Raw genomic sequence first — 21,613 nt, 5'->3', positions numbered from 1 at the left:
AAACAAACAAACGAACACCTTGTGGAGTTTGGACATGCAACCTTAATTTTTCGCGTTCAGGCTAAACAGGGCGTCGTATGTCCGCGTTGCCATTCTTCTCACAACCATTGCTCATTCAACATGGCTTCTTATTCAGCAGCCTCAACTTCGCAACTACAAGCTGAAGTTACAAAAGTACCGGCTCATTTGACCTCACAAGCAGTGCCAATTCGTATCCGACAGTCCAGCAATACAATAATTGGCACACCAACAAATGTGATTGTACAAGAATTTGCTGATCAAGCATTAGTGATCGTTAGTCAATTAGGCAAAGTTGGTTGTTTATCCCAAATAACCATTCAAAAACGACCAAACTACTCAGCTGCACAAGCAGCTTTTGATTTGGACGATGATGATGCAGTTGAAAAGCATTTTGCACGTCAAGCAAACCTTCAATCTGATCCTGTTGCTGTCTCGGACTCTTTGAGCTCGGAACAAGCGGCTATGCTCGGTAATTGTCATCAACAGAGACTGTTTGGAACACATCCTCCCGGAAAGAAGTCATTATATGATCTTTATAACATACATATCGCCTTGCAAACCCAACAAGCTCTTGCCTCCACCACGCAATCTAACGATACGGGTTCCTTGTCCGAGAAGCCGATCGTTGTCGGTCTTGCTTTGCAGCAGAAACATACCACGACATCCCAAGAGGAAGAAGATGAAGACGAAAATTTTGACATACTGGCAAATGACGAGCGGGAGAGGTTTGAAGGTATTTTGGCATTGGTCAAACAGGCATGTAACTCATGAGTCAAAATAGAATAAATCATAAAATCGTTAAGGAGATAGAGAGATAAGAGTTATTTGTACAAAAAGGTTGTAATGATGAAAGTAGTGAACAATGATAGAACAATGTGAAGTCTAGTCCGAAAACGTATTCACGCATCAACACTAAGCAAGACATAATTCTTTCCCACAAAACGAGGAGCATGGATACTTTCGTTTGGATCACCGCCTCCCTCGCTAAATGGAGTTGCTTCTCCTTCTTTGGGGCCACGACCAATAATTGATGCACCAACGTAGATAAGTCCATGCACTGTAGCACGGAATTCCTCATCATCCAAAGTAGAGCGATCCAAGACAAAGATGATATTGTCAACATGCAACTTCTCTGTGGCGTGATCCAACACATCCAAGATATGAGCACGTAAATCCTTCGAGTCCATCTGATGACCGATTCCATTAATTCGAGTCAAAAGCGTTCTGCGTGGTGAAGGCCTTTCCAATCCAACACTGGATGCATTGGAATTGTTTGAGGACGATCGTGACATACGAGAAGATGTCTGATTCCACGCTCTTGGCGTGCCAGGAGAAAATGAACAAGAAATGGCAGACGCATGTGCGGTAAAGGTCGGTTTCGTATCGATCAACACGGCACCGATGCATGTTTGCGAAACAATCTCCATACAAGCATCTTCGATGATATAACGACCTTGTTGAACGCCAAAGTCACCTTGACCTCTTTCCTTGATTGTGAGCACTTTGGGCAAGATTTCCCTCACAAACTCCCGCGATGAAAGAGATACCTTTTGACGAAGCACAGCATCTGCAGGTGAGATTGCGGAAGGGGAAGCGTCGGGAGTATCGGGCATTTCTCCTTCTTGAATAGCAATGGATGATAGCGAGTGACGCAATTCATCCTCTTTTTCACTTGACCAACTTTGAGGTATGGCATCATCCCTTTGAGGCGGTGAATGAGACGGGGTTGAAGGAGGAGAAGGTGGTAATTGATGCGAAGGATTCAAAGTACGTGAGGTAGAATTTACCGGTACCATTCGTATTGCGTTTGATTGTTGAGTTACATTTCGATTTCCGTGGTGGTTGATTGCCAAAGCGGAAGCGACTGTTGATGTTTCAGTCGCATTTGAAGACAATGTATCCCCTGTCACAGGATCACATTGACCGGAGCGAAATTGATGCTCCGGAATTTTTGCCTTGGCCACGTCAAAACCACCACCTGACTACACTACGAGGCGTGGTACTTTGACTGGTAGGGATGACATGATTGTTGTTCATTGCATGTTGGTTTGAAGGAAGTTGATTATTATTATTATTAATATTATTCCTATTACTGTTATTCAGATTCATTTTGAATCAAATTGATGAATGTTGTTATGAGAGAAAACAGGATGGCGAGTTGGTGTGGAGAGAAAGAGTCCACACAGAGAATTCGAGCTGAAGAATTGGCGCGACAGTAGATGATGATGGCAGAAAGGGAATTATAAAGGCAGAAGAAAAGCAGCCACAAATGGCAAACCAAAAACGCGCCTTGAAAGGCTGACATCCGTAATGTATGCTTACTGTGACAGTTTACGCTTGGAGTAAGCCTTGATTATATATGCACAGGATGCATACACTCAACCTTAATCTGAAGCGGTTAGCGCACGCAGCAGCAGCAGCAGCACGTACTCAAGTACATACCTATTAATTGTTTCGGGCCGCCATTTTTACTCCACTCGTAATATTCTATGAACGGCAACTAAGTCACACAGCCTGCTCCACTGCCAAGTATGAACCACAACCAAAAGGACAATAATCTATTTTTACCAAATTAACATCATCATCATCTCTGTCATCGCCAAAAAATGGGTAATCCTCTTCCACTAAACTTGGCACAAGAATGTCGAAAAGCGGAAAAAATCTTGGCAGAATTCGTTGATCCGGCAAATGGTGGATTGGATAGAGTCATTCCAATGTCCGTCTTACGAAAAGCTCAAGGTTTGGCAATCTTTAGTGTGGCTCGTCTAGGTTTCTTAATGAGCGCAAGAGCAGGTTCAGGTGTCGTACTTGCACGTTTACAGGATGACTCTTGGTCTGCACCTTCAGCAATAGGTTTGGGTGGAGTCGGAGCTGGATTCAATGCAGGTTTAGAAGTGACTGATTTCGTGATTGTGCTAAATAGCAAACAGGCTGTACGTAGTTTCATGGCAACTGGAAGCTTGCAATTAGGTGGAAACTTGTCGGTTGCAGTCGGGCCATTAGGGCGAGCGGCAGAAGCGACAGGGGCTGTGAATTCTTCGGGAAATCTTGCTGCCATGTTTTCTTACTCGAAAAGTAAAGGATTGTATGGCGGTGTTTCGGTGGAAGGTACAATTCTCATAGATCGCTCAGATGCCAACTCAAAAGCATACCATCGAAGTGTGACGGCTAAACAAGTCCTTTCTGGAAGTACGGAAATACCCGGCTTTTCAACTCCTCTCATTTCTCTGATTGAAAAATACACAATGACCGGACAAATGCGTGCAGATATGGACGGAAGATCAGCAAGTGCAAGAGGATATGGAAATTATGACGATAACGATCTAGACAGCTTAGACCGTGAGTTTGGAGCGACAAACATATCACGGAATTCATATTCGCCTTCAGATGACTACGAAGACAAAAACCCATTCAGTCGAACAAACAGCAATTCTACTTCAGGCTATGCTTTTGGATCGGCACAAGGTGGAAGTTTGACAAACTCACCAACTCGAACGAAAAAGTCATTTTTGGGTGGCAATTCATCAAGTGTACGTGCGACGGACTATGGTGGCGGTCAATCGGAAACGTTTGATTTGCCATACACTGCAGCCTCGACCAAATACCCAGGTCGTAACACATCGTCTAACGATACATTCTCACGATCAGGCGTACAGGCAAGGCGATCCAGCGCATCTACTGGCATGCCTTTCACATACGATCACGAAAATGATGCGAGAGCACGTTCACAAAAAGCTTTCGCAAATTTCCCGACAAAGTTTGAACGAGATGATACGGACGAGGATGAGCACTATGATGCCAGGAATGGAAATGGTTCAGCCAACAAAGACCCTTTTGATTTCGTGGAAGACTCGTACAGTAGCCCTTCATCTGCTCGTCGATCGCCACTCTCTTCACGTCGTCGAGATCCCTTTCAAGCACCTCAAGCTGATCTGATCGATTTCGGGGGAGATGATGATCTTCCTTCAAGATCATACGGACAATCTTCCCGACGCAAAGCAACTGGAATGGATTCTTTGGACGAAGAATTACAGCAGAGACGAGAAAGTGTCGATACCGACGAAAGTCGAGATCGATACTCTTATGAGAAAACTCGCAACACGACCGCAACTGCAGGATGGAGAGCGGATTACGGATTACCAGATGATGATTATGCTGCCCCACCACCACCGACACGCCCACCGATGCATCAAAGAACAAGTAGTGCACAAAAGCTATGGAATCGTGTTCGTGGCAACAGTCAAAGCGCTCAAAGAAGTGCATTTGCGGAATCTTGGGAAGCACGTCAAGCAAGTCCAAAACCTTTCTACTCAGAATCCAGCTCACGAAAACGATCAGGTAGTAATGCAGCCCACCGTACAACACCATCACCTGGACCGGATTATTTGGGCAGAGGTACAACTCCGCCTGCTGCATACGTTGCAGCTGCGATCGGCAGAACTGGATCGGCAACTCCTACGGCGGGCTTAATAAGTGAATCAAAATCACATAGAGCCACACCACCTATTCCGACCACGGTAGAAGTACAAGTGCTAGCACAATTTGATTTTGTTGGAGAGGAAGAAAACGACTTAAGTTTCAAACGGGGCGATGTGATTGATATTTTACGTAAAACGGATAATCGGGATGACTGGTGGCTGGGTCGTTCGGCGGACGGAAGGATGGGAAAGTGAGTTGCAGGAGAGATGATACCGTAAATGACAATCGCTGACCAAATTTGCATCCCACAGTTTACCTGCTAATTATACCACGGATCTATAATTAATTGCACTTAGGACATGAATTATATACCATTTTCAAATACATACAGTATTATGCCCATTGATCTACCATGCCTGCATGCTCATTTTGCGCTCCTTTCACAGACGATTTAGCATCTAGTCGTGTTCCCCATCCTCTCCTGCCGATCAGGTTACTGACAACTTCAGCAAGTGCCAAAGAAGATGTCAAACCTGGCGATTCAATTCCACACAATGTGATCAAACTGGGTTGAGGAGAATCTTGCCATGATCCTACATACAATGCATCTCTGGCATCCTTGCTTTGAACGGCATCATCATGATTGAATGCAAGCTGCTTGACTTTTTGATCTTGTAGTTGAGTGGCCGTATGATGCAAGATGGTAAAATCACTAAATCCGCCTGCTGGGCCGACAAGCTTAGGACGTACACCCGCATAATCTGCTGAAAGACCATGTCTTTTGATATTTGGCAAATAGGAAGTGACGCTTTCATACATTGCGTCTAAGCGTTCCTCTTCTCCAGCTTGATTAATGGTGGCAGACGAAGGCTGAAGAGCGACCATGTGTTGATTCCACCAGTCTGCTTGTGTCTGATGTGCAGATGGTCTTAGCCAGTCTGTGTCAGGGCCAAAGCGAATGTTGCCATTCAGATCCACTGTCAAATGGGTACCTAAACCTTGATGTCCATGTTTGTCCTTTGATCCGCCCATATCCGGTAGAGGGTAAATCAACCTTTGAACACTGTCTACACCTCCTTTTGCTCTGGAGTAAGTGGCATAATTTCCCTTGCTATACCACATTCCAATCATACCCCCTTCTCCTTCACCAAAGTATCCATCACGAGCAAGTGCGTTCAGCATTGCAGGGCCATTCAGCCCCGAAGCATTGATCACATGCCTTGCTTTGAGCTGGTCAACCTCTCCGCCTTCCGTTTGCGTTTCAACAATCCAGCCCAACATTGATTCATCGCCAGAGCCTCGCTTGCCAGAAGTTCCCGTTGGTTGCAGAGGCTTGATCCCGACCACACTGGTATCGTATACAATCTCTGCACTCTCGCTATCCAAAGCCAGTCTCTCCAGCGTAGCCATCAGCTCGTGACTATCCACGATTCCAGTTCTAGAGCTGTCCAGAACCCATGCTATTTCAGGACCGATATCCTTCTCATGCTGTCTTGCCTCGTCTCCAGAGATGATGCGTAGAGGTGGACCTTGCCTCCTCCCTGCTACAAGGGCTCCAATGTTGTTTTCTACATTTTCGTCTAATGATTTGACATGATTGACAATACCCTGCAAATGATCGTGAGATTCCTTGTTTCCGACAACAAACTTACCAGTCTGTTTGTGTGGTATGCCATGCTCTTTGCAGAAGTCATACATCAGCTCTCTTCCGCGAAGACAGAGATTTGTCTTGAGAGAAGCGGGAGGATAGTATAAACCAGCATGAATTACTTCACTATTCCGCGAAGAAGTTTCTTCTCCTGACCGTTTATGTCTCTCTACCATAAATGTGGACTTTTCAGGAAACCTTTTTGCCAATGCATGGGTTATTGCTAGCCCAACCACACCGCCTCCTACGACCAAATGATCGACTTGAATATCCGGTAAAGGTCCATCTTGACTTGAGCTTGCTTTTTGAATTCGCGGTAGAGTTGGGTATGTTGGTGGGATATCTTTGGCCGCCGAGGATGAAGAAGATGCTTTCCTGCTTGGCGGTAAGCGGCTAAAAGACTGCGCAGACACTTGGGGAATGCACAATCTTGAGCGAGTGAGCAACATGTGTAATGTGATGGTTGGAAGGTTGGTTATCATTCTCCACACTTTACATGCGCTATCTTCTCATTCTTCTGACTGGTAAAAGCCGAACTAATCCGTTGAGCCTTGGCTTTTCCGTTTTCCGTTCTTATGGCGCGTGAGGCTTAACTTTTTTATCCTGGTGAAAGAAAGAAATCTAATTTTCTTCTTAATCTTGAACGCCATCACCACACTCTAACCCTATCGACGTCAACATGGCAGCCGCACAATTCTCACATACTACGCTACGGTACATCACCTCTGTTCAATTTAGGATCGCACCAATGAGTCGATCAAAAGCAACACAATCGCTTCGACTACTACTTTCTTCAATGCCATTCAAACCACCAAAAGGTCAACAAGCAGTTCCGCTTACATCACTCACAACAGTTGCTGAAGATACAGAACAAGGAATAGATGTGACATACTCCGATAAAAAGACACAGAAATTCAATGCAGATGATACAAACGTCTCTGATCTGATCAGAAAGGTGGGTAAATGACGATCGAATCGGTCAGCAGTGATACTTACACAACTACTTTCCTCTCACAGATCGAAGTCAATGCGAAAATGCTTAGAGCAAAAGACGAAGGGATTTGAGATACGGCAAATGCGATTTTTCGATGTATAATAGTACAATAATGCAAGACTTCTACCACAAATGTGTTTGACACACAATCACCGTCTGTTTCTACTGTCAACACCTGTTCCACCACCAGGTCCAGATTTACCCGATGCAGCTGCTTTCATTTCTTCTTCGTCCAATCCAGCCTCACGTTGAATACGTTCAATTTCTTGCAAAACCGGTTTAACTTCCAGGTATTTCTTTTCTGCAAGTTCAAAACCATCTCTTCGCATTTCTTTACCGCGTGATTGACCTTGACTTTGTTCATGTGCAATACTTGCCCAATATGACTTTGAACGTGAATAAAAATCACGTAAAGATTCTCCCGGTAATGGAGTACTCAAGACATCTTCTTCCGTTCGATTCGATTGTTTGGAAACACCCAAAAACGTTTCCGTTCGCTTTCGCAATTCTTCACGTTCTTCTCGTTGTCGCTTTAGTAATGCCAGGGTTTCATCATCGAGAGATAATTCCTCATTTTGCAAAAGAGGATCGTAATCCTCCTCGCGAACGACTTCTGCCTCGTACTCTTCACCCTCAGGTAACTCTTCTTCCTCTGATGACGAGGAGGACGAGTCGTCGTCATCTGAATCACTACTTCCTGATTCCGAGGCTGACTCATTCCACTCCAGACTATCAATTGGACAAGCTTTGAGGCATTGAAAGCGATCCATCTTTGAAAGATCAAGGGTATGAAAATCGTCCATTGTGTACTCTCGCTCTGCTGTTTCGTGGATTCCTCCATATGCATATAGAGTGTTTCTCTGGACTGCAAGCATGGTGTTGTAACGAACGATTGGGACACTTTTTTGCGGATCGTCAGGGTCATCTTCTGGTTCTTCCTCAGATTGTTCGTCTTCATTCTGTGCATTCTCCTCGTCGTCATCACTATTCTGATTGTGCTGCACAACCGGAGCAGCAGGCTTCCTTCTCCTTCTTCCACCCTTCTTCTTGGGTTTTCTCAAATTCAGACTGATCCATCTTCCATTTCCAGCAATTTGATATCCGAAAAGATCGTTGAAACATTGACTTTCCAAACTTTCTTCGTCTGTTTCTGTGTCTACTACTCCTCCAAACAGAACACCCATATTTCTGTTGCCCCAAACTGCCATCGTACATCCACTTCGGGGTCCAGGTGCATATCCTATCTTTCGCCTTCTCTGCCATTCAATCGATCCATTGATGAACAGATCGCCATCTTCCCCTAGTGTCATCTTTAGCAGCCATGTATCCTCTAATGCGACACCTTGTGTTCTCTGCCCTTTGACGTATCGCTTGCAGTATCCTCCATGCAGGATGATACCGTCTGTGCTAGTGATCAAGCTAAAACCTGATCGAGATGTCGGTTTACGTAAATCGTTCTGTTTGATCTCGTGCCACTTGTATTCGGACGTATCAAAGATCCAAAGATCGCCCAGGTATGTCGTTCGAGCGCCCGTATCTTGGAACCCACCAAACAAGACCAAAAAGTGTTTCCAAAATGCCATTCTATGTCCAGATCGAGCACTTGGTCGAACTTTTGTATCGATTCTTTCCCATTGTTTGGTGGCTATATGGAATACCCATAAATCTCTATAATGATGGAAACTTGTCATTCGCATTCCTGCAAACTCTCCTCCAAATAGCCACAATTGACCACCATTTGCAGCTGTTGCGGCTATCTGATGAGCTGACCTGGGTCCAGGTTGTGTTGGTGATGCATACATGCGCCATGTTCCATGATCGACGATAGCATCATCTGCAGAAGCTGCATTGGAGGCGGCAACGGTTGCGGGTGTATATCTATAAAGATCTGGATAGAACATCGCACGATCACCATCAAAGTATTCTCCACCAAACAGCCAAAGATCCGTTCCCAATGGACAAGCTGTCAACGTTGCATTTGCACGTCGGCTTGGAGCTTGACCAACTTTTTCCTCTGTGGTCTTATGTTCATTTTCCCAATCTTCCCTGAATTGTTTCAGTAAAGCGTCCAGGTCTTCCCCTTCATCGAATACCACTCCACCGCCACCACCACCATTTTGTTTGCCCTTTCCCTTTTTACCCTTTTGATTTTTGTTGTTCGCAGGAGTTGTTGAAGGTTTTGTATTCTTTGTTGCTTTTTTCGTTTCTGCTCTTGCTGCTTTTGATTCTTGTTTTGCTCTTTTAGCAGCTTTTGCAGCTGCTTTTGTAGCTGAAAGATCCCCTTTTCCCTTCTTTCCCATCCTTTTGTTTTGAAGCTCCACTTGGTCGTGAAAAAAAGAGAATGAGCATGAGAAGAAGAAAGAATTGGTTGAAATTTATTCGGCTTTCGGGAATATACGCGTTATTGCTAATAAAACTTAAAGAAGAGGTTCGTAGGGAAAAGCATTATAGATTCGAATCGAGAGAATATAAGAAGTATAGAAGACATAATCGATCAAAAACATAAGGGAGATATCGGTCCATTCATTTACCATCATGGCTATTGATTGGGAAAAATGCTAATCACTCCTTTTTGGGGCCAATTTATGGGGCTGGGTCATGCGTATCGACTGTTTTGTGGGGGCCAATTAATGGTAATTCACCTCCTCTTTTGTGTGCTATTGTTGTGTCAACACCAGAAGTTGGTTCATTCCCATCTCTCTTCGATTGTGGCCCATTGCCGCTTGGAGGTGGTACTTTTGTCTTCCTTTTCTTGTGATTGACTTGTGCTACAGCTTTTGTATAGGGTGGCAAGGCTTCCAACCTTTTCTTCTGCCCCTCTCGTCGGTGTGGCCTAATGGGAAGGGCTTCCAACCTTTTGTTCTTCAGATGAGCTGGTTGTGCACTCTCGAAAAACGGTAATTTGCCTATTAATCTTTTGTTAAGAAGTTCCGGTCTTTGTTCAGCTTCCACGCTCGATCTCCTCATTGGATCCGCATCATCAGGTCTTCTTCGATGAGGATCATAAACCCACGCACGAGTGACAGTGACCGTAAGCGTCAGTAAAAGCAGAAATGGAAGAGTATGCAAGCGCATTCTGTAGTAGAGACTGGATAGAAAAAAGAAATGATATTTTCCAATCATATCTGGCTTTTTATAACTTACCAAAGATGCATTTTAGACGTCTTTTTGTGCTCGGTATGCGAAAGGGTGAAGCTTGGTATTCATTGGAGTAAAGTAGTTAGAAAATGAATTGTAAGAAAGAAGTGATGGAAATTTACTGTGTTGCAAAGAATGTGGTAAGAGAGTTTATTGTAGCATAAGGGTGTATGACGTTCTAAAAAATGCTATGTATAGGGGTTAGATAAAAGCAATGTTGATGACGAAGCTTATCACTCATGGCTTTCCGATCTAGTACTGGCATCACCTTACGTGAAGGGAACCCATGTCTTTTGTTTCTTCGGCGCAAACCAAGAAGCTCTCTTGTTTGCATGTTCTGGGAACCAAGAAGCTCTCTTGTTTGTATGTTCTGGAAACCATGAGGCCCTCTTTTTTGCTTTACTTTGTGGCCAGTATCGAGTAGGGTTAAAGTAACTTTTTTCTTGTTTAGTAGTAGCGAAAGGATTGAGCGTCATGTTTGCGTATATTAAGAATTTGAGCGACCCTTTGAGATTGCTTGGATGAAAACGACCGTGATAGCGAGTAAAAGAATGTTTGTAAGAATTTGTAAGGGGGAAGTTGTGATGAGGTTTGATTGATGGAAGAAAGATGGGGAAAATCAGGGTTTCATTCCCCGTCAACTCCTATCTTTTATACCTTTACCTTGAACCAAATTGAGACGTCTTTCATCGTGCTTGGTATGCGATATTATGAAACATTCATTTCATATAGACGTATCATTGAAAATTGCTTTATTGTCCCGGTATGTCAAATGGAATAGCATGAAATTAAAAAGATCTTCAGAAATTACTAGATAGAAGATAAATCTGGAGTATGGCATTATGATATGATCTCAGGGTTTGAGCCCCTATTAAACGTGCCGATCACAATTTCTGATAAAGGTATATCAAATTGACAAGATTAGAGGTATATGTGTAAATTGAGCACTATGATACATATGATTGACAAACAAGTCATTGGGTGATGTTCAAGTCATAATTATACTAGCTGGGTAATTTTTTTCTGATCGATCGTAAGGCAGCTTGGCGAATCGCTTGTAGGTCTATAGTGGATGAAGTTGTTTGTAATTTTGCTTGATCGCGAAGCTTGCGCAAACGATCAAGAGTTTCTGTGGCAGATTCCGTCTTTTCTTGTTCTGGAATGCCATAATCTAGCGTAGGAGAGGACTCTTGTTGTTCTTTCAAAGGCGCTTTAGCAGCAGCAGCAGCAAGACTTTTTGAAGTAAGAATATCGTTTCCATTCCATCCGTCTGGCTTTCCAAATGTTGCAGGCAAGCCCATTGTTGCTGGTTGCCAGATCGCCCCCTCTTCGGCTGCCTTTGAAGAGGCGGATTCCTTTTGTTTCTTTTCCTCATCAGCACGCATTTTGTTCAGTGCTTCTTTACCTTGAGCTCTAAATGCGAGGTATAATGCATCAGCATTAGCTATCGCAATATCCCCGCCGTCAGGACTATCGCTCTCTTCAACATCCATAGGGGCTGCCGATTCCTCAACAGGCCATGGAGTTGCACACTCATCACAGTCCACCCTAGTCAGTCGAATGCAGGCAGGCACAGGTTCGTCCCTCTGAGATGGCGGGAGGATTCGCCGATGCTGTCTTGCCTTTCGCATTTTGTCTGTTGGCGATGATTGTTCCATCGTACTGCTCGTCGAAAGATCTGCTGTTGGTAGGCCAAGCAGACCACCTCCTGGCGGTAATGTCACTGTACTGTCAAAGTTGGAAGCAGAATGAATTGCATTCTGAAATTCCGATAAAATTGCACGATAACCTTCTTTATCAAAAGCAAAGCTCTCCTCTTCCGTTTCCTTATCTACTGAACCGCCCTCAGCCAATGCTTGCTTTTCCACTCTTTTAATCGTTTCGATCAATCGTTTCTCACGCTCAGCATTTAATTCAGCACGAGCCCTTTTTCGTCTTTTATCATTGTTACGCTGAGTTCGTATCGATCCCTGGCCTGGCGGAACCCAGCCGTTGGCGGAACCGTTGGTGCGTGTTGCGGTGCCTTCATTTTGATGTTCGTCGCTGTTGCTGTTGCTGCTGCTGTCACTCTCACTACTTTCGCTAGAGCTATCCTCACTGGAAGAAGAAGCAGACGAAGACGAGGTAGAGCTTTCGCTAGACTCAGATCTGGCATGCACTTTAGCCTTTGTAGCCTGCACAGGCCTTTTTGTACTATGCCCATCCTCCAAATGCACTTCTACAACATCTGTTTCCCGAACTACATCCCCAACCACACAATCATCTGCAATTACATATCCATCAATCTCTAGGCGAATCTTTGCTGAATCAATGGATGAATCGGATTTGGCGTTCAGTAGTGTCGTTATACGTTCTTTGAATGCTATCAGAGTTGTTTGTTCGACGCATGGAATTAGTAGAGGCTGTTGGGGCAAAGGTGCATGAGGACGAATTCGAACGCGAATTGAAGCTGAACGAGGAGAAATAGAATGTCGTGACGTGCTCGCTACTGATTCCCTTGCACCTTGACTCCATCCTTCAGAGTCTCGCAAAATGTTATTCATCGCATCATCCAAGTAATCGCTTCAATGATTTGATGGTGAAATGGAGAAACCATGTTTGCTTGAATTGTTCAAAAATATTCGATTGCCAACAGCACGTGGATTGGGCGTAAAAAGCACTGTGACTTTAGCAGCGCCCAACCGACGCGTACACAAGGCCTTATCGGAACAACACTTTAACACGCTAAGAAAAGTGTTCACCCGCATACAATCAACAGTTAGATGTTGATCTTCTGCATAAAAAGTAACACTTCAAAAGCATACCTTTGTTAACGACAATCATCACTTCAACACTTCAATAAAACAATCATGGCCAGCAGTGCTGAACTGCAATTCCAATTAGGACAATTGATACCAGCATTACACCTTGTTGAAACCGAAGATTCATGGCAAAAGATTGATGGTGCATTGAGCAAGCTAGAAACAATTACAAAATCAGGAGCCTACAAAAATGAAGCATTCGTTCCACTTATCAAAGAACATTCAGCTCCAATCGTTACTTCTTTATTATCCGAACGAACAAAATTATCAGGATCAGCGGCTGATTTGCTCACCTCAGTAGCGCCTAGACTTGCTAATCGATTCGAACCTTTGATCAGCACATTCATTCCTCCACTTTTACAACTTTGTGCGAGGACAAACAAAGTGGCATTAGTTCGGGCAAAGAAGTGTTTATTACTCATTGCCAAACATTGCAAGCTAGCATCGCTGCTATCATATCTACGAGACGCAGCACGGGACAAATCCATCACGCTACGAAATGTGGCCGTAGAAGTAACGTTGATGTTGGTGGAATCGATTGAAAATCTGGAAAAGTTGGAAAGAAGGGTGGGAGATATAGAAGTGATCATCAAGAGTACAGCGACAGATCGTGATCCAGAAGTAAGACAATGGTCAAAAAGAATGTTTGAATTGTACGGTGAACGATTCCCGTACAGGTTGGATGAATTCACTGCGCCATTAACACCAACTACGAGGAGGTACCTTGCATTAAAGAACACAGACAGACAAGCTGGTCCGTCAAACTTTTCAGTCAAGCCTATACCACGCAATCCAGTCGAACAACAGAGACCTCGTGCATCACCGGAGAAAGTCATTCGTGCAGTTTCAGCCTCTTCGAATAAACAACCAACTCACACTACAGTAAAGAGACAGAGAGATGCATCTGCGTCCGCACGTTCAACGAGTGCCCAACACGTAAAGCAATCTTCCCGATCTGTGTCTACCTCCTCTAAATCGACTCAGAACACACCGAGTAGCGATAAAGAGACTCGAATGCAGGATATCCCACCGCCTGTGCCTGTGCTACCCAGTATAGACCCGGCAGAAGAGCGAGAAAGAGCGATATTGAAAGCAGAAGTGGCACGAATGACATCGGCAACGCCGAGCAGAGGTATTGCCGCTCGTCTTGCATTGGAACAATTTGAGATGAAAGTACGATCGAGAGGCGGAACAGATGGTTTGAAAGCGGGATCTTCTTCAAGAGCTGCTCTTACTGCCTTTGCTGTGGCAGCATCAAAGAAACACTCGTCGCCGAAAAGGATGCCTGCCAGAGTTCCTTTGCCGCGGCAGCCATTGGAAGAGCGAAAGAATACGAAAGTCGAATCAAAGAGTACCGTTATGCCGCAGAGGGTTGTACGATCGCCCGTTGATCCTGTTTCTAGACCAACATCACCAGACGTATTTGGAAGTCGACCGATACCAAAAGAGGCAACTCAGCGCAATAAAACGCCAGCTACAGCCACTGCCTCGAAGAGGACGAGCACACTGACAAAGAATATGGGAGCACGTGGAAAGCTGTTAGGGAACGCTACAACATCTTCATCATCTACAGCTCTGAAACAACGCCAAAAACCTGCAGTAAAGAGTGCAATCCCCGTTGCATCTCCACGACCAAAGTTCTTTGCATCGCCTCCTTCTGCAAGAAAGGCGAATCGGGAAGACGAATTGAATCAACTGGGCGACATCATGGAAGCGCTTACCGTGACCGGAGAGCAGGAAGATGCAGACAAAGAAAACGTGCCGGATGTAGTGATGAAGTCGAATGACTCGCACACAAAAAAGGAAACCACACCACCTCTACCAGAGAGAAGAAGTAGCTCTGATTCTAAACGAAGATCATGTGAATTGGAACCCCTTCAAACAATCAACGGTACGGATGATGCAAAACGGATGAGGATACAATCTCCAAGTTCGATCATTCAATCTAGACCAATCCTTTCACCACGTTCCGTCAAAAAAATTGTCAGGCCTGCATTCACTTTTGGTAGAATGGCACCTTTAGTAGTTTCAGGAAAGAAGATATAAAGTTTGGAAAATGAAATGTGTATTATATCTTTTTGTTTTAATATACCAATTTTAGCAGGTTGAACAGGAGTGATAAGAAAGCAGCGCGTGTTTAACCCTGACAACCCGAGGGACATGCAAAGGAATCACCCTTGTTCCCAGACCTTGTATGCTTACTCTTTCACGTCTCTCTCTTTTTACAGCACAGAGATGGCTCTCATCCTGCTTCTTATTCAACATCCAACCATCTCCATCCCAAAAAAAAACAGAAACTTTTTTGTGGAAGAGGGAGTGCTGATTAACTAAATGAAGTCCCCTTAATCAGTCATTCCTTTCCTTGTCCTCCTCTCTCCTTGTGATACCCCTCTTGCTTTTATACCCCTTCCCCACTCATATGTGACTTTGTCACTCAAATTGCTGATTAACTCAATCAAGTCCCCTGAATCAGTCTCTCCTCTCTTTGTCCTCCTCTCTCCTTGTAATACCCCTCTTGCCTTTATACTCCTTTCCTAACTCCTCTGTAACTTTGTCATTCAAAAATCTCACGGAATACCACTATAACAAGGCAGCTTTATTTCTATATTGTCATCTTGTTATTCCCATCAGTCACAGCTCATCTCATCTCATCTCCATCTTTCTTTGCAAAATGCTTTTCAAAAACACTCAACAAGCTTTACTCATCTGTTTGGTCTTCATGACTACCTTACTCATTGCTGCTCCAACTTCAGAAAGCAGCACTGAAAAGTGGAAGCGTCAAGGTTGTAAAAATCCCGACGGTAGTAACTGTACACCAATTCTTGGCAGAGCAAATTGAAATTTCGTGAGTGATTAGACTATAAGACATTTTTGGCATTGGCACTGACGTTGTCTTTTCTCCGTCTAAGATTTAAATATTGCTGATAACAACTGCTTATACTGATTTCTATGAGATATATTCCTGAGCAATACTTGAACGATATGAGAGCATTCGAATGATATGAGCTATCACCTGTTTTGCAACTTTTAATATCCACATATTACACCCTAAATAGCCCATTTGCTCCCAACGCACTTCACTTTCATGTTTGATGGGAAGCAATAAACATGAGTCATCTTCATTCCAACAAATATCCTTTTACTTCTTTGCAAGATGCAATCTTAAAACGCTCGATAAGCTTTACTCATCTGTTTACTTTTTATAATTACCTTTGTCCTTGCTGCAGACGTTTCATGGATGCACCATTGGGTCAATTCCGACGGTAGTAGCTGTATTCTTTAAAGTCTCAACATACTACCGGCCTCTTTAGGTTAGTTATCAGATCATAAGATATTTCCAAGCAGCTATATTGAGAATAGCCTCCTATCCTGACCCTAAGTGGCCTTCGCCAAAGTATGTCCAAATCGTTCGTATGTTCAAATTCCTTAGTGACAGCAACTCCCTCCTAAATGCGGTCTGTGCTTCAGTTCCATATTCCAACGCCGCCAATTTTCGGAGTAGTTGAAGAGAGGGTGCTGCTGTTTCTTGCCTTTGTTCATTTGTTCATCCATCCACACCTTTCTCTCAGACACCATCAAACTCACAATGCACTTCAAAGCCATCACTTTACTTCTTGTCTTTATGACAATTTCATCCGTCTTTGCTGCCCCAATGGGTAAGGAGAGCGAATCAGAATCCGTTAAGCGTGGAAAGTTTTCAAGCGAAGGAGGCTATTGTCCGGGCGGTCATCAACACTGTGTTTGAAGGGATGCAAGAGGTGAGTATATCTCATGAAGAGTAGAAGCCGAACTTTGATCTAACGAAACGAGACCCCCTGCACCATGACCTACTGTTTCTCTAATTTGTAGAAAAGATATCTGCAAACCAGAGAGTGGTTCGGGCGGGTGTACTTGTAGCTCCACCACGCGTTGAATTTATGATGTTGTATTGAATATTGTTTGTTTGTTTGATCGCGTGCATTTCAATGACATCACTCTCATCTTCTCAAGATGCCTTCTAGAAATGCAAGAAGGTCATCAACCCATCAATCAAGTATTGCACCTGAAGATGGCACTTCAAGATCTTCAGTCGCACCTGGTGGTATGCTAGATGATGCAAAATACACTTTAGCTTCAAGTTTATTAGCAACAATGATGCGGGAAGTAATTATTGATCATGCATTGATGGCACATAAGAATATCATTAGGTTAAGGAAATCACAAGGAAAGATGCAAGGTGGCTGTACGGTATGCAAAACTGCTTGTCAAGCGTCACCATTGGACCCTGCTCATACAGCCAAATTGACAAACGGTAACGCAAAGGAAGCTCCGGTCAAACAGGAAGAGGAGAATTCAACATCCAATGAAGCATCAAATACAGTACAACCAAAAGGATTAGAGATCTATCACAACAATCCACTTTTATCATGCATCATTTGTTCAAGGCAAGTATCTGCGAATAGATATGCACAACATTTAGCATCATGTGTCGGTGTAGGAAAGGGAGGAATCGCACGCAGAAAAGGAAAATCTACTGGGAATTCCAAAGTGAAGACCGCACTGGAGAACAGGAAACGAGCAGGATTGCTGATGAGCGGAGCTTCTACGCCGCTACAACGAGCAACACCTGTTCATGATGATGGGGCAAGTGTTGTAAGCGATGATGAATTTATCAAACGATCAAAATCTAATCTATCCCATTCGTTCACCAAAAGATCCGCAAGTCCTTCTGTGACAGATAGTTCCGACCCCAAAAAGTTGCGAACGGAAGATGGACCTTCACGAGCACAATCACTTCTTGGAGCTTCTGCTTTGGCCGCCTCACAACCTGCTACAGGATCTCCACTCAATCCACTTCGTAATACCAAAACGATCACAATCGATAGCGATGAAGATGAAGACGATGAGGATGAAGAAGGTGCTATATCCATGTCTCAAGGTCAAAAGTCTACAAATGCTCCTCAATCTTCGAGCGTCTTGAGTGGAGAAGAAGGGAGTGAATTTGCAGGAGATGATTCAGGATCAGAGGAGGACAATGAATCCGAAGATGGTAGTTATCATGAAAGACCAAAAGGTCATCATCGATCAGAAACTGCTTCCATTCAAAGTGAACCTGAAGATGATTTTTAATATGTTTTGCTCTAATGTATCATAGTTTTGTATATTGTACAGTGATTGAATTTATAATACAGTTGTCATGCCGATGAATCTAGTTCAGCAAGACGTTTTTGCAATTTCGCTTTACGTGCTTGGAGCTCCTCTATATCGCCTTGTGCAACAACGTTTGCCAGCTCAACTGATAGTGATCGATTCAGAAGCTCTGCCCAGCGTTTATTCAATCGGGAAAGCTCCTCTCCAGCTTGCGTTTGCTCGGCTTTTCTGGTTCGGTTGATATTGTCCGATTGTGATTTTATTCGTTCTCCTTCTTGTGTGAATGCACGTACGAATGCCTCTTGTTGGAAATTGTGTAAGCGCCATTGATTTGAACCGAACTTCTTGAGCAACTCCAAATTTGTCGATCGGATATCCGAATGCATCAATTGTGCTTCTGCATTTGCAATCGCTTCTTCCCATGCCTTTTCATCTTTTGGATCGGATGGATCGTCCATTCGATATCGGTGTGTGTCAATTGCGCTAGGTGGGATAAATTGTTGTATTCTTTCCAATTGTTCGAGTAGATGGGGGTTGTTTGTAAAAAAATCTATCTTTGGTGGAAGTCTGCTTTCATCAAATGTTGCCATTTCACCACCATTCTTCATCTCTGCTGCCAATTCACGTTCCACTTTTGCACGCATTCCAACCCGATCTATTTCATCGTCATAGTATGGTAATGCATCGTGGGCCGGCAAGCTTGCTTTATAGTCCCTTGCAGCTACATACGAAGTCGAGGCGATATCCGAAGAGGCCATCTTCCTTCTCCTGTCGATTGGATGGAAGCAGGAAGAGTGTCACAATCACCATCACGCTCCACAGAATTGTCCATCGTGTTGTGTCACGTGTTGATAACAAAACACCTTCTTGACCTTTAAGCGCTAGCCAGACAGAATACGCCGCCCATCAATCATCAGCCTTGCACGGCAGCCAATCAGTTAATCTGGAAATGCGTAAGCGGGTAAGAAGGTGGACGTGTACAACAAAGAGAGTACAGCTTACAAACAACTTCTTCCCAAGAACGATCATCACCACTACACAAGATGGCTGCTACGATAAGACAAACAGTCACTTCGGCTGCCACGAGGAGGCTCACACAGAATGCTTTGCTACGTACAGGAGGAATCGCTTTGATGCCTTCTGTTGCTCGTAGCGGTTTCCATTCTTCTGTCAAATCTTCACAACCTGCCGGAAAAGGAGATCAAGTGAATTCATTCTCACCTTATGCAGAAACAGCAGGATCAAATCCAGTAGAAAAGTATGCTGAAATTCAAGGACCTCTACACGACTACGGAAGTTACATCACTTCTTGTTTACCAAAATATATTCAACAATTCAGCGTGGTTAAGGATGAATTAACACTTTATATCGCACCTCCATCCGTTTTGCCCGTCTTGCATTTCTTGCGTGACCATACACAAACACAATTCAAGGCATTGATGGACATTAGCGGAGCAGACTACCCAACACGTTCGCAAAGATTTGAAGTCGTTTACCATCTCTTGAGCGTTCGCTTTAATGCAAGAATTCGTGTAAAGACATATGCCGACGAAGTGACGCCCGTTCCATCTGCTTGTTCACTTTTCAGCAGTGCAGATTGGTATGAACGTGAAATTTACGATATGTATGGTGTCTTCTTTGCCGGTCATCCTGATTTACGTCGTCTATTGACCGATTACGGTTTTGAGGGGCACCCGTTGCGTAAAGATTTCCCTTTGACCGGTTATACAGAAGTTCGTTATGATGAAGAACGTAAACGTGTGGTTACCGAACCTCTACAACTCACTCAAGCTTTCCGTAACTTTGAATCTTCTTCGCCTTGGGAACAAGTTGGTCAAGGTGAATCATACAGACCTGCAGAATATAAACTCACACCTCCAAAGCCAAAGGAAGAGGAAAAGAAGTAAACTAATCGTAAAGGAGGCAAGAGAAGTGTTTGTAGTTGCATGTAGATCTAGTGAATGAGATTTCACATTATCATTTGGATGTCTTCTTGTGGAAGTGATATAATTGTGGGAATAATTTACATACATACTTTGACAGAATCTATTACAGTACAATTCAGATACACGAATCAATCCAACAGATTCGTTGTTGCAATCTCATACACCATCCGCTTACGTAGGTATGGCATATCATCTTGTGAAAAGTTCCATTCCTCTTCTTCCTCCGCATCACTTTCATCATCTGAGTCCTGTTTTTGGGAAGCCAACTCGGCACTTCGGACGACAATTTGTTTAGCATCCAAAGCAGGCGGTAGAGGTCCATCCCAAGGACTTCGTCTACTGAGCTGTTCTATTGTCATACTGGCAAATACACCGCAATCAAATCCGTTTGCTTGTATGGGACTCTGTTGAGAAAAGTATCGCTTCCATCCGCTAAGGTCTAATTGTCCAAATTCACCTTTCTTCTTATCGTTGTATTCGTTATGAACATAATCCGATAATACGTCAAATGCCTTGCGATTGTACGAATGCATGCTATCATAATACTCGAATCGCAATTTCCGCATATTGATGGCCGCACAAACCCAATGTGCTTGGCCAAGATTGATGGGTAAGAGGATCAAATCTTTTGTGAAAATGTCAACCTTTCGTGTCCATTGTCGGACACCAGCATAACCTTGCTTAACGAGCTTTTCGTAAAAGAACGTATTGAAGACGTGTACGTTCCATATTCCATTCCATCTCTTTTTCACGTCAGCAATCAATTCAAGATCTTTCGTTCGTTGTGCTTCGTCGGTGTATACATTTGCCTCTACTCTTTCTCTCGCTTGCAATGCTTCGCTTCGTTTTTGTGCAGCTATACCACTCCTTCGTTCGATCATCTTCAGGTAGAAATTAATCACTTCGTCGTTCAGCCATTGTCTGGGTGATAGCTTCTGGATATCATGTGATTCTACTCCTGCACCGGGTATTGATGCAATCTTGCCTTGCTTGCGGAATGTACTATCCACCAACGTGCTTTGCTCGTCATCCAACTCTATCGGCAGGGGCTGTCTTCCAAGGATTCCACGTAGTTTACGCTGCCTTTCTTTTCGTTCTCTTTCTAGCCTTTCGATTTCCTTGGTTGCTCTGCGAGGTACGTGCAGCGACTGCCTTTGTTTAAGTTTATTAGCATCCAAGATGTTTCTCAAGTGTCGAATTTTGACTTGATCTTCAGGTGCATGGTCATCCAAAGCTCTTGCAACTTGAACGCTATATTGTAAAATTTCATCGACTTTTGACTTTGAGGCTGGGAACTTTCTGGCAAAGTGTAATTTCATTTGACTGATGATGCTCTTGATCGATTGACTTGTAGTGGATTTCGCCTTTTCGCGATGTTCCATATAACCGATCGGATTCTTTTTTCGGTATCCTGTCTTCCAACCACCGCCAAACGAGCCTGCTTGACTTGTATGACCGAGCTCTTGGATTGTAGAAGATGCATTCCCGTTATTGAATAGGCTTGTGGAAGCCATAC

General features: G+C 43.8%; 13 protein-coding genes across 13 annotated transcripts; 6 read left to right on the top strand and 7 right to left on the bottom strand.

Moving 5' to 3' along the window:
• Positions 1–120: 120 nt before the first annotated feature.
• On the top strand, positions 121–792 carry FA14DRAFT_191659 (uncharacterized protein; the record flags this gene model as incomplete). The annotated part of the gene is made up of 1 exon (XM_025501879.1): positions 121–792. One exon carries the CDS (start codon positions 121–123, stop codon positions 790–792), a length of 672 nt encoding a protein of 223 aa, XP_025352868.1.
• A 128-nt stretch (positions 793–920) lies between these two features.
• FA14DRAFT_174271 (uncharacterized protein) lies at positions 921–2,405 on the bottom strand (the record flags this gene model as incomplete). Its single annotated transcript, XM_025500528.1, has 2 exons — positions 2,025–2,405; positions 921–2,003 (listed from the first exon to the last, which is right to left on the bottom strand). Exons 1-2 carry the CDS (start codon positions 2,043–2,045, stop codon positions 921–923), a joined length of 1,104 nt encoding a protein of 367 aa, XP_025352867.1. The 5' UTR covers positions 2,046–2,405.
• A 176-nt stretch (positions 2,406–2,581) lies between these two features.
• Positions 2,582–4,841, top strand: FA14DRAFT_174270 (DUF500-domain-containing protein). Its single transcript, XM_025500527.1, has 2 exons — positions 2,582–4,690; positions 4,727–4,841. Exons 1-2 carry the CDS (start codon positions 2,628–2,630, stop codon positions 4,761–4,763), a joined length of 2,100 nt encoding a protein of 699 aa, XP_025352866.1. The 5' UTR covers positions 2,582–2,627; the 3' UTR covers positions 4,764–4,841.
• FA14DRAFT_168701 (FAD dependent oxidoreductase) lies at positions 4,834–6,808 on the bottom strand (the record flags this gene model as incomplete). Its single annotated transcript, XM_025500155.1, has 2 exons — positions 4,834–6,458; positions 6,802–6,808. 2 exons carry the CDS (start codon positions 6,806–6,808, stop codon positions 4,834–4,836), a joined length of 1,632 nt encoding a protein of 543 aa, XP_025352865.1.
• Positions 6,809–7,154: 346 nt separating this feature from the next.
• FA14DRAFT_161943 (uncharacterized protein) lies at positions 7,155–9,404 on the bottom strand. Its single transcript, XM_025499357.1, has one exon. The coding sequence runs from the start codon at positions 9,380–9,382 to the stop codon at positions 7,232–7,234; it is 2,151 nt and encodes a 716-aa protein (XP_025352864.1). The 5' UTR covers positions 9,383–9,404; the 3' UTR covers positions 7,155–7,231.
• A 261-nt stretch (positions 9,405–9,665) lies between these two features.
• On the bottom strand, positions 9,666–10,212 carry FA14DRAFT_185628 (uncharacterized protein; the record flags this gene model as incomplete). The annotated part of the gene is made up of 1 exon (XM_025501467.1): positions 9,666–10,212. Exon 1 carries the CDS (start codon positions 10,203–10,205, stop codon positions 9,666–9,668), a length of 540 nt encoding a protein of 179 aa, XP_025352863.1. The 5' UTR covers positions 10,206–10,212.
• A 1,012-nt stretch (positions 10,213–11,224) lies between these two features.
• On the bottom strand, positions 11,225–12,763 carry FA14DRAFT_157269 (uncharacterized protein; the record flags this gene model as incomplete). The annotated part of the gene is made up of 1 exon (XM_025497887.1): positions 11,225–12,763. The coding sequence occupies one exon, from the start codon at positions 12,761–12,763 to the stop codon at positions 11,225–11,227; it is 1,539 nt and encodes a 512-aa protein (XP_025352862.1).
• A 220-nt stretch (positions 12,764–12,983) lies between these two features.
• FA14DRAFT_191652 (uncharacterized protein) lies at positions 12,984–15,087 on the top strand. Its single transcript, XM_025501878.1, has one exon. It carries the CDS (start codon positions 13,070–13,072, stop codon positions 15,065–15,067), a length of 1,998 nt encoding a protein of 665 aa, XP_025352861.1. The 5' UTR covers positions 12,984–13,069; the 3' UTR covers positions 15,068–15,087.
• Positions 15,088–16,575: 1,488 nt separating this feature from the next.
• Positions 16,576–16,976, top strand: FA14DRAFT_161941 (uncharacterized protein). Its single transcript, XM_025499356.1, has 2 exons — positions 16,576–16,779; positions 16,871–16,976. The coding sequence occupies exon 1, from the start codon at positions 16,608–16,610 to the stop codon at positions 16,764–16,766; it is 159 nt and encodes a 52-aa protein (XP_025352860.1). The 5' UTR covers positions 16,576–16,607; the 3' UTR covers positions 16,767–16,779; positions 16,871–16,976.
• A 19-nt stretch (positions 16,977–16,995) lies between these two features.
• Positions 16,996–18,230, top strand: FA14DRAFT_75401 (uncharacterized protein). The gene has a single exon (XM_025502828.1). The coding sequence runs from the start codon at positions 17,012–17,014 to the stop codon at positions 18,128–18,130; it is 1,119 nt and encodes a 372-aa protein (XP_025352859.1). The 5' UTR covers positions 16,996–17,011; the 3' UTR covers positions 18,131–18,230.
• FA14DRAFT_161940 (uncharacterized protein) lies at positions 18,123–18,932 on the bottom strand. Its single transcript, XM_025499355.1, has one exon. It carries the CDS (start codon positions 18,907–18,909, stop codon positions 18,196–18,198), a length of 714 nt encoding a protein of 237 aa, XP_025352858.1. The 5' UTR covers positions 18,910–18,932; the 3' UTR covers positions 18,123–18,195.
• Positions 18,933–19,212: 280 nt separating this feature from the next.
• On the top strand, positions 19,213–20,232 carry FA14DRAFT_149126 (putative NADH-ubiquinone oxidoreductase 30.4 kDa subunit mitochondrial precursor). The gene has a single exon (XM_025497391.1). It carries the CDS (start codon positions 19,285–19,287, stop codon positions 20,056–20,058), a length of 774 nt encoding a protein of 257 aa, XP_025352857.1. The 5' UTR covers positions 19,213–19,284; the 3' UTR covers positions 20,059–20,232.
• Positions 20,233–20,237: 5 nt separating this feature from the next.
• Positions 20,238–21,083, bottom strand: FA14DRAFT_114905 (cysteine proteinase; the record flags this gene model as incomplete). The annotated part of the gene is made up of 3 exons (XM_025496077.1): positions 20,238–20,338; positions 20,429–20,884; positions 20,963–21,083. Coding segments are annotated over 3 exons (678 nt in total), but the record flags the coding sequence as incomplete, so codon positions are not given.
• Positions 21,084–21,613: the final 530 nt, after the last annotated feature.

This window comes from Meira miltonrushii, assembly GCF_003144205.1.
Source record: "Meira miltonrushii strain MCA 3882 unplaced genomic scaffold FA14scaffold_4, whole genome shotgun sequence".
Taxonomy (NCBI): Eukaryota; Fungi; Basidiomycota; class Exobasidiomycetes; order Exobasidiales; family Brachybasidiaceae; genus Meira; species Meira miltonrushii.
The sequence above is the reverse complement of the archived record's forward strand: the minus strand, read 5'-3'. Positions and strand labels throughout refer to the sequence as shown.

Bases quoted from the DNA above. Each gene is read 5' to 3' on its own strand.
- FA14DRAFT_161940 (XM_025499355.1), bottom strand. From the start codon at position 18,909: ATGGCCTCTTCGGATATCGCCTCGACTTCGTATGTAGCTGCAAGGGAC.
- FA14DRAFT_161943 (XM_025499357.1), bottom strand. From the start codon at position 9,382: ATGGGAAAGAAGGGAAAAGGGGATCTTTCAGCTACAAAAGCAGCTGCA.
- FA14DRAFT_191652 (XM_025501878.1), top strand. From the start codon at position 13,070: ATGGCCAGCAGTGCTGAACTGCAATTCCAATTAGGACAATTGATACCA.
- FA14DRAFT_161941 (XM_025499356.1), top strand. From the start codon at position 16,608: ATGCACTTCAAAGCCATCACTTTACTTCTTGTCTTTATGACAATTTCA.
- FA14DRAFT_149126 (XM_025497391.1), top strand. From the start codon at position 19,285: ATGCCTTCTGTTGCTCGTAGCGGTTTCCATTCTTCTGTCAAATCTTCA.
- FA14DRAFT_174270 (XM_025500527.1), top strand. From the start codon at position 2,628: ATGGGTAATCCTCTTCCACTAAACTTGGCACAAGAATGTCGAAAAGCG. The intron at 4,691-4,726 runs GTGAGTTGCAGG...GTAAATGACAAT, and splicing joins GCGGACGGAAGGATGGGAAA to CGCTGACCAAATTTGCATCC.
- FA14DRAFT_75401 (XM_025502828.1), top strand. From the start codon at position 17,012: ATGCCTTCTAGAAATGCAAGAAGGTCATCAACCCATCAATCAAGTATT.